The 18,881-nt window shown below is 39.4% G+C and overlaps 2 protein-coding genes across 3 annotated transcripts; one reads left to right on the top strand and one right to left on the bottom strand.

Annotated features, from left to right (window-relative positions):
• Positions 1 to 1,930: 1,930 nt before the first annotated feature.
• Positions 1,931 to 14,219, top strand: pllp (plasmolipin). Its single transcript, XM_033635307.2, has 4 exons — positions 1,931 to 2,479; positions 8,138 to 8,311; positions 9,075 to 9,191; positions 10,958 to 14,219. Exons 1-4 carry the CDS (start codon positions 2,315 to 2,317, stop codon positions 11,063 to 11,065), a joined length of 564 nt encoding a protein of 187 aa, XP_033491198.1. The 5' UTR covers positions 1,931 to 2,314; the 3' UTR covers positions 11,066 to 14,219.
• On the bottom strand, positions 13,742 to 17,505 carry arl2bp (ADP-ribosylation factor-like 2 binding protein). 2 transcript variants are annotated; one of them, XM_033635308.2, is made up of 7 exons: positions 17,373 to 17,505; positions 16,949 to 17,018; positions 16,512 to 16,573; positions 16,303 to 16,409; positions 16,046 to 16,131; positions 15,697 to 15,793; positions 13,742 to 14,754 (listed from the first exon to the last, which is right to left on the bottom strand). In XM_033635308.2, exons 1-7 carry the CDS (start codon positions 17,389 to 17,391, stop codon positions 14,659 to 14,661), a joined length of 537 nt encoding a protein of 178 aa, XP_033491199.1. In that variant the 5' UTR covers positions 17,392 to 17,505; the 3' UTR covers positions 13,742 to 14,658. The 2 variants fall into 2 exon arrangements, with proteins under 2 accessions (XP_033491199.1, XP_033491200.1); XM_033635309.2 differs by lacking the exon at positions 13,742 to 14,754 and adding an exon at positions 14,761 to 15,258.
• Between the last annotated feature and the right edge of the window lie 1,376 nt (positions 17,506 to 18,881).

The following is an 18,881-nucleotide window of genomic DNA, read 5'->3' as shown; positions in this document are numbered from 1 at the left end:
CATGGTAATGGTAAATGCTTTGTCATAGGCAACTGGACTTGCTTGCGTTTCTTGAAGACGTTTCGTGTCTCATCCAAGAAGCTTCTTCAGTTCTAAATGACTGGTATGAAGTTGCAGGCTTTAAACCCTGTGTGGGCGGGAACCTTTGCAGAGTAGGGGTCACATGTGAGCTCTTAGTTTCAGAATCGTTAAGGTCACAGTGTGAGTTGTTGACCCACCTGGCCACCATGTGAGTCGTTAGGGTCAGGTGGGACCAGGGGTGAATGGGTGTGAAGTCGTCTGGTGAGGGATCCCAAGACTGCATTGTAGGTGGGTGATAAATGGTGTCATAAGCCACCTCCTCTGTTTAATGATGGTTGTTCCAGCTTGACTTAGATGGCTTCTCTTACTCCTTGTTCAAACCATCTTTCCTCCCTGTCCAAGATGTGCACATTGCTGTCCTTGCAGGAGTGTCCTTTCTCCTGTAGATGTAAGTGGACAGCCGAGTCTTGACCCGAGGAGCTGGCTCTCCTGTGCTGTGCCGTGCGCTTGTGGAGTGGTTGTTTTGTCTCCCCAGTGTATAAATCTGTGCATTCCTGGCTGCACTGAACTGCATACACTACATTACTCTGCTTATGTCTGGATGTTTTGTCCTTGGGGTGGACAAGTTTTTGTCTCAGTGTGTTACTGGGTTTGAAATGCACAGGGATGTGGTGTTCGTTGAAGATCCTCCTGAGTTTCTCAGACACTCCTGCGACATAAGGAATGACAATGTTGTTACGTTTTTGTGTCTCTTCCTCTCTGTCTGCTCTGGGTCTTTTTGAGAATTTTTATCATTTAAGTGCTACAGTTAAAAATGTAGTCTCGATATTTCTCTTTTGCTTTTCAAACAGGTCGAAGCTGCTGTCCTGCACCTGCTTCCCTCTCTTGATAAGAAGCCAGTAAGTGTGGAGGGACAGAGGATCTTCCTGCTTCTCAATGAGCTCCTGCATGCAACCCAGAGACACAAGCGGCGTCAAACAAGCATAAAGCTCGCTGAGGTGGTCGCTGCTGCTGTACTAAACTTGTCTGCTGACAGCCTGCAGGTCATAGGTACTGTCACCACCACACATGTTACTTCATCATTATTTTTATGTTATTGTTTTTTAGGTATATATTTTATTTAATTATAGTATGAAAAGACAAAAATACAAGATATGGTGTCATGCTTTATTTAATGTACTGTATCATATATTGTTGTTATTAAATAACAATGACCAGTTCTCCTAGCTGCTGTGTTTTTGTTTGTTGTATGTACCGGATGAATGTTTTATGACATAGCCTACAAGGACATATTTGGACTGTCAGTGTTTGAAATGAACTAAAACAACATTAGCGCTTAAAAGTTTCCACCCTTAAAGAACACTGCAGCAGCATTTTCTGCTGTGTGTTATTCATTGTTGATACAATACTAAACCAGTTTCACTCTGAAACTGCAGCACAGAAAAAGTCTTCCTCACTGACAGTTTGGAGCTGCTGCTTGTACGATTTTGCTTTTGAGTTATACATTTACAGCATGCTAACAGGTCATATATGTGTCATATATTTAACTCGGTGCGGCAGTACACTCCTGTGTCTTATCATGAGACATGTCAAGGACAAGTATGCACATACAAAAACATCCACACCAACAGAGGGTCACTGAATCCATTTCTTTTTGTGTTGTTATTCTTTCTCTCTCCACCTCTTCCCAGTCTTCAAATACGTTAATGAGTCACTCTGGTGAGATGCCGCTGAGAGCCATATGGGAGGTGCCAGGGCCAGATAAAGATGGTAAAAGAGGGAGATAGCACATAGAGAGATGATGACAAAACACTCAATGTGCATGTGCGTGCGTGTGTGTGTGTGTGTGTGAGAGAGAGAGAGAGAGGGGGAGAGAGACAGAGTGAGAGCGAGGGGAAGGTGTCGAGGCTCACATACCACCACCATTAGACACCTGTCAGTGCAGGTGGAGAGAGTGACTGCTGGATATCTGAGCCTGGAGGTTTCACCGCAGGGCTCCTCTTTAACTCTTTGGACTGTTTTCTTAGTTTAACTATCAAGACTTTGTGCATTTGTGTTTTATTTAATATTTGTGTTTTGGACATAACTGAACTTTGATCTGAAGTGTTAGTATTGCTGCTGCTACCAGTGGATTTGTTCAATGGTTACTGAATCCCAGGTGTTTTTGAAGGAGTGAAAACTATTGGAGGAGGAAAGTTCTCATCCCAGGCGTTTCTTCTGGGACTGGATTTAAGGGGTTTGGTGTTGTTGTGACTGTTTCTGAGACGGCCATTGTCAGATAAGCTGAGTGATCATGGCAGACTTCCCGTCCAAGGTTACCACGGAAACCAGCTCCCCCAACTCCCAGAGCTCTCAGCAGGGGGGCAACAGCCTCTCAGGGCTGACCGCTAACATGACCAACAGGATGGACATTTCCTTTATCCGAAGCATCCCGGCCATCCTCATGTTGGTTGAAATAGTATGTAACAGACGCCGAGCTGTTCGGTTTTTAATCTATTCAACTTTAGTACAAACTTATCTCTGTTCTGTCCTGTTCAGTAGGCAAAGCTTTTTCTGTCCTCTTCTATTTCATTATGGCTGAAACCATTCATGGATTCATTTACAGAATTCAGGATAACACTGGTGATATTCTGTTATCATTTCTTACTGTTGACATCTATTGAAAACACCAAAACCAACAATGCGTTAGCCCTTTTACCAATAGGCCTACTTTCTGACATCCTTACCCCGTCAGTGGCTCTCAGCGACAGGTCCATTTTTTTCCAACTGAAGACATACATCTTAATTAAAGGTCATCAATACATAGTTTTCTTTTTGTTGTTGTTTTTTTTAAGGCTAAATAATTTCCAAAAAAAGCTAGTCACTGTAGTTTTTAGAAAATGTTACTCAAACAGGGGGAAAACAGCGCATTTATTGAGGACTAGTTTCAGGTGAGGATTGATACACATTTGTTGTAAACCACAGTGCCCATGTTCATCATCATGAGGGAACATGTCATCCAGTGCACTGGTGTGTCTCATTGATGTCTTGTTAATAGTTTTTAGACAGTTATGGGGTTATATGACGATCAGTTAGACTTTTGGTATACAGTTAATACCTAATTGTTGGTTTTGGTCTTTCTATGGTTTTTGTTGACAAAAAAATCACCAGATTTTTCCTTTAATGGTCTATTAATTTGAGTATAGGAAGCTGGTTCATTATGATTTTTTAGCCAGCTAAAAACCTGTTTACCTGTCGTGTTTTTCTCTCACATAATGGCAGCACCAGTATATTAAAGTTGAAGACCCCATGTATGGATAGAGTGTAGGCAATCTAGGATCGGTAATAGACACGTTTGCAAAATATAAAAGCTGTTATATTCATTATTGAGGATTAGTTAAAGGCAAACCACAGTGTGTGATAAATTGTCCAAAGTGAAGTCAACTTTACAGCAGCCGCAGATAAAGATATTCGTATATCTATACTCTTCTGCTGGTGCCACAGAAATTTGAATGCGTGTCAACAAGTTTCAGTTTGTGCACCATAAATATCACTGACTATCTATCAACAGAAAGCAGGACTGTCAGTGGTCAAAGCCTCTGTTGTTTTGTTTGGCAGTGTGCACCCAGTCACTTTCAATGTTTGGTCAAGTCAGGAACTGGCACAGAGCTGAAAATGAAATGATAAGAATTTGTGTGTGTGTTTTTTTGAATAGATAAAATTTGATTGTGAGAGTCGGTGGAGCAGATCTGTTACGGTCGCACTAATACTGCATGTAAGATTAAATGAAGTACTACAGCAATCAGGATGACAGTGCCAAGCTTAAGCTCAAGTTCATGTCCTCCTCCATTGATGTGTTTGCACTTATCTGTCCAAACAGAGGACATGTGACTGGCTGCAGGAGATCTTTGTCCCCTGGCGGCCTCGTCCCCTCATGTCACACCTCTCTGACAATCCCATATATTACTGAACGTATAGCTCCGTCTTCAAGGACAGACATGCAATGTTTGATCTGTATATGATTTGACTGTTAAACATTTGTCACCCCTCCGTGCTTTATGAGTTGCAAGTGTTATTGGCTTTTGATGGCATGGTGGTGGTAGGACCAGTTAGCTATTGGTCAGCAGTGGTGCACTTGTTGTAATCAAAAGGTTTACTAACTCTGGTAAACGTTATGAGGTGCGGCAGGTAAACGTTTCAACATTTCCCCTGCATTTTGCATTTCCCCACCAGTCATACACCACCACATGACTTTTGTTTGAAGTGATTTTTCAAAAGGACTGTCACAGACTCAGTATTGTGTCAGTTGAATTCAATTTGGTTGTTTGATACAAATATTTGCACACAACACTTGTTGTTCCTTTTTTCCATATAAAGTTGAACAGTTTGGGGGTGGGGGGGCGGGGGGGGGGGGGGGGGGGGGGGGGGGGTTTAGTGGGATGTTCTCAGTGACAATGATGTTCATGTAATAAAGTAAACACGCCAAGTTAACCCTCCATGCTGATACATGCTAACTACGCTAATGACAGATTGGAATGTGCAGCTTTGTTGCAGACACTAGATATCAATCCAAAGCCAGAAACTATGACATATTAAGTTGCCATGAGCTGTAAATTCAACACTCTTACGCAGAGTCTGAATGAGCTCTTTTCATTGGGGCGGCTGCCTCTGTCTCACCTAGACCCTTGGCCTGGGTCTGAGTGAGACAGAAGACCCTTTCCTAAAGGTTTGATCTGGTTTGAATTTTCACATTCAGCTATAAATATCAAAATTATGGCACCATTTTCATAATTATATGATAATGGTTTAGTAAATGAAACAGTCATATGTATGATGTTACCAAATCCAAGACTGTACCCCGTCAGTTTTAAGTCAAGCTTGTAAGTGAATTTTTCTGCCTGCTGGTAGCATCAAAGCCCTTTTTAGCAAAGACAGAAACATATTGTCAGTAACTCACTCCAGTGATTAGAAGCAGTAAGGTGAAACTGTTGTGTAGTTGAACGAATAGAAAACTAAGAGTATGTGTTTTGTCTGAATTTAACCTCTTTAACTTGGTTGACTCTCAGTGAGTGTTGATGTGACAGTTTCTTATAGCTACACTTTAAAAGGGCTTGTTTGTTTTTGTGGCCTCTCAGCCTGATCCTCAGGGAAGAGACCTTTGCTGGATTTCCAGAAGCCCGTGTGTGTGTGTGTGTGTGTGTGTGTGTGTGTATTTACTTCACTGTGACTGTATTTAAGACAGAGAGAGATGCTTCTTAGAAGGATTATTGTTATGAAAATCAGTTGACCTAATCGCTAAATGTCACCTTATGTAACATCAAGAACTTAACTGAGCCCCTGTTAAGCAGTTTGTTGCAGACTGTGTGTGTGTGTGTGTGTGTGTGTGTTTGAACATGATTTTCCTCACGCACACTTGGGCAACATAGAAAGGGAAGAAAAAAGGAGCAAAAAAGGAAGTACTGCCCCACAGCAGTTACTTGAAAAGGTTTCGAAAGCAAACACCTTTCTTTCTACATCACTGAATTTATTCACCTGCAGTGGGTGTTACATTTAACTGACGGTTTCCTGTTTCAAACTTCCAGCTCGATGTGCAATATTAATAGATAATACTCTCCATGCATTCTGTGTTATAAAACACATCTGCATAATACATACAAACTGGAACTTGTTGTTAGAGTGTCTGGTCTAACTTGGACAGGGTTGAAAAGTTCGAATCATACAGGTTTGACATTTCACCTTTATCCTGAAACCGTCTTGTCCTTAACTGACATTTAGTGGTAAACTAATATAGGTTGGAATACATATTTTTTATTTAAGTTGCTTTCTGCAGTAGTTATCACCTACAGCTGTGGATCATGGCGACATCTTTCAGTTTTAGTTGGGATGTGTAGGTTATCTGCTCTCTCAGAGTGTCCACTGTGTGTGTGTATCAGGTGTGTAAAAAGTGAAACATGATCTGTGCATACATAATAGACTGTCCTTTCATGTTGTTTCTTGTGGGACAGAAGCAGAGAGACACAGAGGCAAAGAGAGGAGCCTTGTTGTGTGGTTTCTGTCTGGATGATGTTTCTGTTGTCTTAGACTCACATTTCAGACATATATGTACTGTACACAAATAAGAGCCTCAGTAAGAATGCTAGCAGCATCTGCCATTCTCTGTATCAGGGTTGCCAACTTTTTAATTTAGTTTGGAGTTAGTCTTAGTATCAGAGACGTCACTGCATTATATGAGTAGACCTTCTGTGACATTACTTACCACAGAGGTCGGGTCATTACTCCTTGATCCCCAGGAATTTTCTTTTAAAAGCTCAGCTGCCAAATTTTAAAGCATTTGAAGATGAAAAGCCAAGTTAGTAATCATGGTCAGTGATGAATGAGTGTAGCTGATCAGCATACTGACCCATCTCCATAAATAATAGCCTACATGATGCTAATTTATCAATTAATCATTTGTCAATTGTTGTGACAGAAACTAAACTTTGTTTTACAACATGATGATGCTGATTTTTTCAACCATAGCGTTAATACCAGAGAGGCAGAGTAAAGCTGTCTGTCATGACACTTAGTAGTACTATACTGAAGGCCTTTTCACTGCTGAACCTCTTTACAGCCAACTGAAGGCCGCAGGTATCAGTTCCAGCCGCATTCTCTTACCTAATGTTGCGCACTGTTAAGCCATAATCAGACATTGCAGGTCTGTGGTTGAATTTTGTGCAACCAGCATCAGACCGTTGTAAAATGACCACAGAACCCCCTGTGCTTATGTGCACATCAAATGTTGTGTTTAAATTATTTGACAGTTTATTCTGCACATTAACAGGCATGTTGGAGGCTGGCACACTGAAAACAGTTCATACAGCCCCACCAAAAACCAGGAAATATTTCAAACTTCTCAATCTGCTTTGACTTCCTCAGCAGTGTACTTTCAGTGGAGTCATTGGTGGTCAGATCGATCAACATTTTTTTAATGAACAAATTGATCAAATAAAGTTGTGTAATATCAAAGAACCAAAGAGAGTGAATACTGGACTTAATTTCATTAGGTGGCTGAAACAAAACTCCAAACTTTGCTAATGTTTGATAGGAAACTGTTTCCTAACATGTTAACCACATCAACACACTAAGGTAATAATATGTTGGTGTTGTGTTTACAGTTTGTTGTGCTGTCCTCAAGTGGCCAAAAAATAGACTTATGCAAGTTTAAAAGACAAGCGTTTGAAGATGTCCACTTAGACTCATACTACTGAAGCCTCATATAAACTTTGGTTTACTTAACAAATCATTTTAGCCCTGAGCACTGAGACTGTGGATTTCCCCAGTCTCTTACATTGGAGTCACACAAAGAAATCAGTTCACCGCCAGTGTGAAGAGGAGGAATAATTACAGTGACCAATAACACAACTGTGTGCGATAGAGTCTACACGTTCTCCCCAGTGTGGTCTCATTCATACACAGTTTATTGAATAATTATATATCAATGTTTTAAAATGTCTACTTTTCATATTTTAACAGTTAAAGTTTTTAATTTTAGCACCTTTAAAGGAAAACTTCACCCCCCAAAATGACCATTTGTATTTGTTGTTGTGCTACAGTGAATTTGTGAAGAAAACTGTTTTCCTCACATGCCTTTATGGAAGAAAATGACGAACATATTGATTTATTGATTGATTACTGACAATGTTTAACAACAGCAAAACTGTATCAACAGATCTGTTGACAAACTTTCACTCAGCTCAGAGTGCAACATAATCCAAGTCTAATTTATCCAGTCATTTGCCCATTGCTTCCCAAACACATGCATTTTCTCTAAAACCTTACTATTTAAAACTGAACTGAGAGTGAAACTAATCAATGCACTTTTCAAAGCTGGACTGGTTTTTTTTTTGTTTTTGTTTTTTTTTTCTAAGTGAAAATGCATGTTTGGTCACCAATAAATCAATGTTTGCCATCTTCTGTGGAGACATGCGAGAAAAACAAAGTCTTCTTCACAAATTTAAGGTAGCACAGCATAACTAATTGATATACAAGTTGTCATTTTGTGGGTGAAGTATTCCTTTAAGTTGCTTTCTAACTGCATCGCTATCTTCTTCTTACATGGTCTGTCTTGTTTCTTGTTTTCTCTTTCTCACCACGCTAGATTTCTGGGCTGCTCCAGTGGGCGCTGATAGCCAGCGCCCCCTACACGGTGTTGCCAGTGTATGGCTGGGTGATGTTTGTGGCTGTCACTCTGTGGATCCTCACCACCATCCTCTTCTTCATGATCCTGTTCGGCGCCCAGCAAATACTCACCTCCATCCCCTGGCCTCTGACAGTAGGAAGGGATGAGGGGAGAGGGAAAAGTGGGGGGAAGAGGGGAGAGGGGAAAGAGTGAAAACCTTAACCCTGACAAGTTTTGAGACTTGTCTTGCTCGCATGAGACACAGGCTTTAAAGCTTGCTCCTTTATAATGAGGGAAAGAGATACCCCTATTTATCACAGGGTATGCAGAAACTAGATTTAATGTGCTTTCATTAAGCAGCTTCTGGACTTAAAGCACTCTTTATAACATTTAACATAATGACTAAATAAGCAACAATTAAAGTTTGAAAAAAGACATTCTTGGCTATTATCTGTGAGGAGTTAAATACTATAAAAAAATCCATCCTACTTGAAACTTAATTTAAACACACTAATTTTAACACCACTGAGTATCCCAGCGCAGTTGATATTAGTTATATTCAGATGTGAACTGGTCAATAAGGCACATTTTGATGGGACGTAATCTCTCTATATCCATAAATGGTTCATGTACAACAATAAGGCAGGCAATTAGACTGAAGTGTTACTGACAGGGATCAAGAATCGTGAGGTTTGGTCAAATGACAAAAGGCTGACAAGAAAGGATAGTAAAGTAATGAAATGAGCAGGCTAGAGCAGTGGAAGAGAAGGCGAGATGTAGAAAAGCTAGCAAGGGGAGAGAGTAGGTGGGAAAGACGCAAAAGAAAAGGTAGTATAACAATTTCATGAAAGGGCACATCAGGACAGAACGGAGAAGCTCTGAGGAAATGTGGCTTATATTTGTCCTCTCTTGCTAGGTGATGACGTATCACGCGACAGCCGCCGGCCTCTATCTATTCGCCTTCACGGCCAACGCAGCATCTGTGCACGCCTTCTACTTCACCTATTACTACGGACGTATGGCAGCTGCCGCTGTAAGATGCCTGACACCACTAACACTGGCTCAAATACAAAGAACTGCTTGAATATGCGAGAAACACTTTGAGGTCAACCTCTGATAATGTGTCTGCAAAGGCAAATCCCTGTGAGAAGAAATAATAGTTTGGTCAACAGACAAAAATCTAGGCCTGATCAGTCTTCTGTTCCTTCAGTCATCAGCATTGGAACACTGAGAACATTTTGCACTTATTCCCTCCCTGCTTCCCTCTCACTGCCACCACTGTTTGGGCAGGTGTGTTTCTGATTGCATGTGTACTTATCAGGCTGTGGCAGGTACAAACTCCTGAAACTCCTGTGACTTGAGAGAGGCAGAATAAGATGAAGGGTGAGGCTCTCTTAAGGCTCACATGGCTGTGAGGCATGTCATATGACTGACAGAGTTTCAGTCAAGTTACTTTTGTACCACAGCTGCCACTCGGTCCTCCCCTCTGCAGAGCCAATGTTCAGTCAAGGAAAAAAAGTGTGTGTGAGACAAAAATGTAACACAAAAGATCCCTGGCGTCAGGAAATGGAGGCTGCAGTTTTATGGTCTCTTCCGCAAGCTAAAGTCCATACTGGTTGACAGCTTCAGTAGCATTTAGCACATAATGATTTCACACCCACACAGACACACACATGCAGCCCTGGCCCCTGTCCTATCAAAAACTCTTATCAGTTGCGTTTTACTGTCTCTGAGGCACACAGTCGAGATTGGGATAATGGCTAATTAGGACATTGTTAATCTTTTGAATCACAGGCATCTGGAATCTTTATAGACCCAATCACAATGTTTGTTTATTGTACCTTTTGGAGAGATACCCTCTGTGTCACGTACAGAACATGAAAGGGTGCTGAGCAAATGCTGCTTCAATTGGTTAGTTTTTAGCCATCTGAAAAAAGGTCAAACTAAAAAACATCAGTATCAGTTTAAGTGTATGCTATATTTAGAGTATTTTCACCACTTAAGCTTGCTGTCAGACAGCCCTTTCTGTTGGGGGACTACAGTTATCTCGAAGCCACCAGGCTCCATTGACAAAAACAATAATTTCAAAGGTACTTCGCCTCTGTCAGTTAGTGTGTAAGGTAAACTGGTGAAAATATTCCAAACACAGCGTACACTTAAACTGATAATTGTTTTTAGGTGGCTAAAATACATTTTGGCTGCAGCCCCTGTCCACAGCAGTACATTGTTTTGCTACTGTACCAATAAATTTGGTTAATCAAAGACGCTAGCAAAGCAACACAATATATAAAATAAGCACAGTAGAAACATCAGTTAGGTTGGACCACAGTGTTTAACTGTACATCATTAACATGTCTTTTACAGTTACGGCTGAAAATGACAACATAAAGTACCAAGGCTGCTTATTACAGTTATCTCCGCAATTCATATCAATTGCTAGTTGACTAGCGGAGAGTGACTGTAGTTGTTAGCGTGACGTCGCAGTGATTTGGTATAGCTTGGGCCCATGTTTACTTCCTGTGAGCTGATATCATTTACATATACTGCAAAACATTTCAACAGAAAGTACAAAGGGAACCATTTAAAATGTTTATCTTGTCAAATTTGAAACGGTCTTTACATGTGAATACATAAAGATGTAAATTATTTTTGCTTTATACTGGCTTTTGAATATTTGAGATATTTCCGCTCTGCTTCCTTAGGTCATTAAACAGGTATAATTGTGTCTCTTCTCCCCTTTTCACTTCCTCTCAACGTCTCTGTTTGTCTCCCTCCCTGTCTCTCTGTCTGTCACTTTAGTTCTTTGGTGCTGTGGCAGCCGTGGCGTACGGTGGAAGCGCCTACCTCTCCTATATGGACTGGAAGGGAGACGGAGGAAATGCTGCCACCAACACAGTGCCGACCTAGGACTCAAACCTGTGATGCTGATCCTGGAAAAAGACTCCTCATGTTTAAGATACTGTAGTTATTTGGATAGTCAGCCATCGACACAGGTGATAGTTGAGTATCACTGCTGACTCCAGTAACCCAAATCCTGGCCTCTTCTTAACCCCAGTATTAACAATAAGATGAAACCTAATTCAGACAGAAGATATCCTCTATTATATTACTTTTCAATCAAACTCTTTAAACTTCTTTTACCTTCATGTTATGAAAATAAATTATATATCACCACTGGATTATCCACACAAAATGTACTGTATCTCTTTAAAGTGCTTTTTTAGACGGCACTGAGGTCTTAACTTCAGGCTTTCTTGTAATAATACAGTTATTAATACTATTGTCAATACACAAATAAAGCCGTGCCTCGAAGTCTTAGTAATACCATGGGTTATTGGCATGATAACACCGCCGAGTTGTTTTAAAAATATACACAAGATGCCTTACTATGCACTTGAAGCAGTAATATTTTGGAAAACGCCCAGAACTGCCCTCTTGACAAAAGTTAAATGGATTGACATCACTCTCATGTCTGTACAATAAATGTGAGGTTACTGACAGCAGATAGTTAGCTTAGCTTAGAATGATGACTGGACACAAGGGGAAACAGCTAACTTGGCCGTCTTGGCTGTTTCCCCGTTTCCAGTCTATGTGCTAACCTGTGCTAACTTGCTGCCAGCTGTAGCTTCATATTAAACACACAGACATGAGTGTGGTGTCACATGTCTCATCTAACCCTTAGCATGAAAGCAGATAACTTAATTTACCCACATCTCAAACTATCCCCTTAAAGCTGGCATGTCCAAAGTTTGGACTGGGGGCCAATCTTGGCCTGCGGGCCTGTTGTTCAAAATATACTGTGGTCCCACACATTATTGGTTAATCAAGCAACATCACTTAGCATTTTTTCCACTAACCTCAAGATGGCAGAACTATCATACAGTTTGTAGACTTTCATCAAGTAGGAAATACGCAAGTAGAGCGTTTCATGAACACATGGTGAACATGCAAACAAATGGTTACCTAACAGCAGACATTTCCTGCTGGGTAGCAGACATGGCCACAGCAAAGTAGAGGTGTAAGAAAATATGGATACATTTGAGTATTGCAATTTTATGTTTTGTGACACATTGTTTTGTAGTATCAATGTTAATGAATAGTTTATGTGTGTTCTTTTTAATCGCCGAACAGCTAGATAGCAGTGCTGTAATCTGTCTTCAGTCACATGACTCTCCCACTCCAATGTCAAAACACACTGCTAGTGTGTTACAGAGGTGATAGTAAAAACAGATCCTACTCTTCTGATTGCATTAAAAAAGTAAACTTTCTCCGCTCAGTTTTTATGCATATGATGGGGCGTTCGTTGTGACAGATTTCCTTAAAATTAGATTTAGAAAATATCGCAATACACCACTTTGCTTACAGTATCGAAATAAATCCCAGTATATTAAATTTCAACCTATGTGTTATGATATAATTTTTTTGCCATATTTTTTGCCACTACGCAGCCTTGTAGCAAAGAAGTGTGAAGTCACCAGTAAGTGGCGGGAAGTTAAATTCTTCTCCACTGAAAGATGAAATAATTGCATTTGTCTGATTTGTATGGTATTGTTTTATTTTTTTATTTTTACTTATAACCCATATGATGACCTATGATCCAGGTATTTTCACATTATCTAATCTGGCCCCCATTTAAAAAAGTTTGGACACCCCTGCTTTAAAGGAAGGTCACCCAACAATGGAGGAAGACTTTACAATGCAAATAAATAAATAAATAAATAAACCGATTTGAACTCCAGAGTAAATAGTTACTTGATTATATTCTGAATGACATAGTCCGCTGCTCTACAAAATCTTGATAGTTAAAGAACATAGCAAAATATAGAAATGTTTTATACTGTGGGATCAATTTTGATGACCTCGAAATATCAATATTATTGTACACAGCTCTCAACATGAGTCCCTGTCAGTCATTGATGTAAAGATCAGATTTGCACCATGAAGTGTAAACTGGAATTTGAGGGAAAGCCCTGTTTTCAAAATCTTACTTAACACAAAATTGACCAAACTGTGATTAAACATTTAAACATTTCTTCCAGTGTGTAGTACCATGATGTAAAAAACAAAGATACATAATTACTGAAACTCTTTATTTAGTATTTCTTGTTTACAGAGTTGTTGTTGCTCATATTAGGATGTTGCTCTAACACCCTAACACGGCAGTGCAGACGGTGTGAAGAATGACTGTATGCATTGCATCTGTCCTGTAGAAATCCATTCAGATTTTTTTCTTTCCTGGATATCTCATGTTGAAACTTTAATTCTCTATAGACCAACTCAGCGCACTGGTAACAACTTGAAAACTGCACATAGAAAAATTGACTTTTTTAATCACGTGCTATAAAGATACAGGGTTTCTGCAGGACATTAGTGACTCTTTAATGATTCAAATATTGCTCTGTGAAAGCTCACAGAGCTTTGTAACATATTTCTTTGACTTTCACAATACAGTGCTCAACTCCTGTTGTATGTGCCTTTATGAAATATGCTGTGTCTTTTTTGTACCAAGAACCATGAATACTAGAGAAATAGTGTGGTGAGTGCCGGGGCTTGAGCATGCAGTTGTTCAAATAAAGCACATGGTGATTATAATGTGAGGCTTTCACCTCTTTATTTAAAAATTTCTTTTACCAACAAATATCACATCATCGCAATTTCACCACTGACATGAATATACTTATACAATTACAGCTGTCATGTTAAGACAAGTAGAAAATACTTTGACATGGTACTGAAAACTAGACTGTAGATCTGAATATTAATTGCAGTCACACACACATGCACGCACACATACACACAGTCACTAAATACATTAAAAACCACTTTCACAGGCACAAAACTCCAATGAGTTTTCAAACTGACCAAATAAATTAAAACTTTATAAACATATTAGTTCTGTTGTATTATTTTCTTATGAAAAGACATATCAGGCAAAGAGAGCAGAGTCAAACATTCAGTCACATCAAGTTGAGTCCCCTGCTTACAGGGGGACTTGTTGAAGCCTTCCACATAAAAACTAGTAGCATGATGTGAAAAAGCACTAGGTTCCCTCTCCCCAACCAGGCAAACTTAATAAAAATATAAGTAAATAAGATGATCTATACATCATGCTTAGGCCCCCCACCTGCAGATTACAGGTAAATAAATCTGAATTTTTCAAGTAGTTATTATTTCCAGTGCAGCAGTTGGGGAGTACAAAGAAGCCAAACCCTTCCACCTTTACTCTTACACAATAAACAGCCTCTTAAACACACATACCATCCCACTCACCACATAAAACACAGAGGAATGCATATATGAAATTGCTGTTAGGCGTGAGACTGTAGATTTATGGGGAGTGTAACCAGCAGCTCACCTTTAGAGTACAAAACTCACACACACACACAAAAAATAAGAAATCACTGACCAGAAGCTAACAAGTGTCTGAAGGCCAACGAACAACATGTTAGAGAAACATACAGAGGAGGAGGAGGCAATTCAAATGTTTGACTTTGTGAGTGTCACTGCAGTTCAGTGGCGCCACGTTGTTTGGAACCTGCAGGGATCAGAGGTGTGACCACCAGACCATGAAAATTCAGATCTCTGCCCTCCTTCTCCTAAAAAAAAAATTCAGATTCATACAGCTGGTATTAAAATAAAGAATTATAAGCAGGAGTTCCAACAACTGTTTTTTTTTTTTTTTTTTTTTTACCAATTTCTCCAGAGAAATCAGTCAAGATTCCAATGCGTGTGAATGCAGGCTGGGACTTTAAGAAACAGACTTGTTTAATGATGTAATATGACACCAACTGTCAATATACCTACCAGAAAATACAATTCCAATTTCAACATCAGGACATGGTTTTACCTCAATAACACTAGACTTCTGCAGAAATTGTAACATTTCAATCCATAAAAATTATGTGCAATAAAGAGGACTGACAAAGGAAAAAAGTACTGAACACGTTAACTGAAATTTATGCAATACTTGGAGAGGCCTTTGTTGGCAATGCTGACTTCAAAACACTTCCTTTATGAAGAAATTAATCTCTCACAGTGCTCAGATGGAATTTTGAGCCCGTTTCTCCACACAGTCTTTAAATCTTGAGGATTCTTTGGGCCTGAATCATGAGAAAGAAATTTCACCTTCAAAACTTTGACAATTAGTGTCTTCAGTTCCCAAATGCTTACTGAGTGCTGTTAAAGAAAAGGTGATGTAACACAGTGGTTATCATGCCCTTGACACAACTTTTTTTGTAATGTGTTGAAGGCATCAAATTCAGATTGAGTGTATGTTTTCAAAAATATACACTTCATTTATTAGTTTGAACAGTGAATATGTCTTTATACTGTAGTATATTGAATATGTGTTAAAAATGAATTGCAAATAATTGTATTCAGATTTTATTGAAGTTTTACTCAGTGTCCAAACTTTTTTTTTTAGAACTGGGGTTGTAGAAATAGAGAAATCCTAATGTGATGAATTAAAAAAAATCTCTCGTTGAGGTTTTTAATGAAAAGAGGAGGAAAGATGTTCTCCATATTGGCTGACAACTCACCGCTCTGTATTCCAGAAACATCTCTTTAAAGGCCATGAAGTCAGTGAACGTTAGCAGCATGTCAAAGATGTCACCTGGCACATCCTCTTTGTGTTGCCTTCCGATGAAAGAAAAACACAAGGTGAACCTTATCACATTTGCAATATAATTTTATGCCACCTAGTGGCCTGCTGCGAAATAATATTTCTTAGGTGCAACAGCTGCATTACACAAACTACAGTACGAGTTGACTGGTTGCTTTCAGTAACACCATGCATGTCACAGATGAATTAAAATGGTTTAGCTGTTGTAAGAGGAAAACAGGCAGAGTAAGATGGCCTCAGGGGAAAGTTGCGATGTCACGTCTTACATGAGCAGCTCTGTGAAAGTGGTCATGTTGAAGCCAGTGATCCTTTCCCTCAGCTGCTGCTCCAGTTGTTTCTCCAGCAGGTCAACCTACACAACAGCCATGAGTGTTATCATTAATTTGGTCTTAGTTTGCCTCCCTGACTGCTATAGATGTTCGGTCAAAAGCCAATTTCTTTGATAGAGCTGTAGGTTGAAATTAGACAAGTTGATATAACTCATATTTCTGCAGGTAGCTGTGTATTTGACTCAGAAACGGACATATTCATTGAAGATGGGTGTGTAGCTCAGCTTGTTCTCGTCAGAGTCCTCAAACTCCAGGTAGTGTTTCTCCATAAAACTCTGCTGAAGCTGCTGGAAGTCCTCCTCTACAAGAAAAAAAACATCATAGAACATCACATATCTTGTCATTAATAGGTTAAACACTTATTAGAAAAGACTGACTAGGATGGATGCATCACAAATCCTACCCATGATGATGTCCTCTATGCAGCCAATAAGAGCATCAAAAGCAGCGTCTGCAGCTGAGGAACTGGAAGGAGAATAACAAGAGATGAAGATCATATCACTTTATATGCAGTATATTAACTCTGCTTTCTCCAGCTGTAGGCGTGACTTTAAAAAATGAGAACTTGAGACTTGACTGTGACACTGACTTCAGACTTGTCTTGAGCCTTGAAAATACTCAAGTCTTGACCTAGTAACCCCCAGAAGAGAAGAAAAGATACTAAAGACAGGAACAGACGAGCCTGCCATGACGACGGAGCTGTAAAATTTAATTATTTGGCCTTTTGCATTAAACTTAGAGCACTTGGTCTCACAAAATCACAACGTTATTTACACAGCTCCAAATTGACAACGTTCAAACACTGTCTTCAAGACTTGTGACTTGACTTTGACACCCCACCTGGAAATAGCAACGTTTTCGTCGTCCATGTCAACCATTTCTACGATGCTGTCTCCACAGTTCAGGTCAGCTGGAGGAGGAGGGGAGACAACATCTGAACTCTCATGCTTTAGTGAAATCAAAGCTGTTAGCTAGCATCACACAGAACAGCTAGGTTAACTCGCAAATGCTACTATTTTACAACAAACAATAATTCGTTCAATCACGAATCTGTTTGTCAGGTCTAACTAGTTTTGGTCGTTGCTGAACGATATAGTTAGCTGGCTAAGTAAAGGTTAGCTAACGTTAGCTAAACACATGTAGTCAGCACTACATGAGCTGCTAGAGTTTGTTAGCGATAATTCGCATATTTCGAATTTAAAGTTTCACTCAACACATTCTTTAAGCCGCATTAATGTTATCTAAATACATTTAATTTACTTACTTCGTTCCTGGATGTCCATGTTGCTTCAACAAGTCGTTGACGTGTATGGTAAATAGTGAGCGTAATGTTGTTACCAAGGAAACAGCGAACATTTGTGCGCGACTGAGTCCCGTCCGGTAGAACACAAACTGTGCACCTTGGTTCCGACCTGTGAACATGCAGGGGCGATTAAAGAAATGAGACTTTGTGGACTATTTTAAAAAAGACATTGTTGACACAAGGTTGCCTCCAGTATCTCACAAAGTCCACTTGGTCCTTGTACTGGATTTTTACTCATATTGTGTTACATAATCTAATTATTATCAGATCTTTCCTGACATTCTTCATTACAGTTGAAGTTTTGATATCTGCTTTGGTTGTGATGCCTGTGCAAATAAATGTATATTAAAGGGACAGTTAATGTTTTTTTGAAGTGGGGTTGTATGAGGTACTTATCCATAGACAGCGTATTGTGTACAGTAGATGTCAGTTGGCTCGTCCCCACTTTGGAGAAGCAGGCTGGTGTCCGATATGGAAAGTTTTATTTAGAGTATTTATTATTATTATTATTATTATTTTTTACCACTTTACCTTTCTGCCAGACAGCCTGTTCTATAAGGAAGGTTAACGGCTAGAGTTCCCCATCTATGCTCTCATCAAAGCCAAACAGTAATTTTAGCTTGCTGATCATGGGAGCTGCTGGTCTGCAGCTGCTTCAATCAGTTAGTTAGTGTTATTGTGTGACATTGGTGAATCCAAATTAATCCTTTTAAATGCCAAAGCCACATAATGACACAAACAAAGTGATTGAGGAACTGGTACACAAGCAGCTTCTGTGTTCAGTGATGTTAAATCACTGTCTGACATTAAGGTAAAGCAGTGAAAATACTTTCGATATAGAATACACTTAAACTGACAATGTTTTTTTTTTTTTTTATGTGGGATGTTTTTTTTAAGGTGGTTAAAATATGTTTTGTTGCAGACTCCTCCATAGCAGGACTCCAGCCTACATCTACTACTGTGGGCTTGCCGACTGACATCTATTGTTTGTACAATACTGTCTATGGATAAGTACCACAAACAACCCCACTTTAAAAAAAAAACAAACATCTGAAATATCACATATAAACACATTTTGTTTACTTGCACGTGTTACCAAGTCTTTCTGTAATAACAAATGGAAAGCCAATGTTAAATATCAGGTTGTTTTCACTTCGGTTTTTGAGACAAAGAGAAAATTTTACGTGTAAATAAACAATCATACAAAAAATATATATCACATGAACATACATTTATTACAAATATCACAATCCAGGAAACAACAACGCTTCAATCACATCTTTGGGAACTCTGGGGCAAAATTCCTTTATAGATGTTTTAAATACAACCCACAACTTATTCTTTACAGTCCTGAACTTCATCTCCAATCGCAGAGACAAATGTGTAATTTCTCTCACCTGCATGTACAGTATAAGGTGCTCCAGGAAATACAAGATAGCAAACAGTGACCAGACCAGTCTTTTGTCCGAC

The sequence above is a fragment of the Epinephelus lanceolatus genome, chromosome 5, assembly GCF_041903045.1.
Source record: "Epinephelus lanceolatus isolate andai-2023 chromosome 5, ASM4190304v1, whole genome shotgun sequence".
Taxonomy (NCBI): Eukaryota; Metazoa; Chordata; class Actinopteri; order Perciformes; family Serranidae; genus Epinephelus; species Epinephelus lanceolatus.
Note: the sequence above shows the minus strand (reverse complement) of the source record. Positions and strands in the feature narration are given on the sequence as shown.

Coding starts and splice junctions, on each gene's coding strand:
- pllp (XM_033635307.2), top strand. CDS start 2,315: ATGGCAGACTTCCCGTCCAAGGTTACCACGGAAACCAGCTCCCCCAAC. Junction 2,480..8,137: donor TCCTCATGTTGGTTGAAATA/GTATGTAACAGA, acceptor TCACCACGCTAG/ATTTCTGGGCTGCTCCAGTG. Junction 9,192..10,957: donor GACGTATGGCAGCTGCCGCT/GTAAGATGCCTG, acceptor CTGTCACTTTAG/TTCTTTGGTGCTGTGGCAGC.
- arl2bp (XM_033635308.2), bottom strand. Junction 16,574..16,948: donor GAAAACGTTGCTATTTCCAG/GTGGGGTGTCAA, acceptor TTCTCCTTCCAG/TTCCTCAGCTGCAGACGCTG. Junction 16,410..16,511: donor CATAGAGGACATCATCATGG/GTAGGATTTGTG, acceptor TTTTTCTTGTAG/AGGAGGACTTCCAGCAGCTT.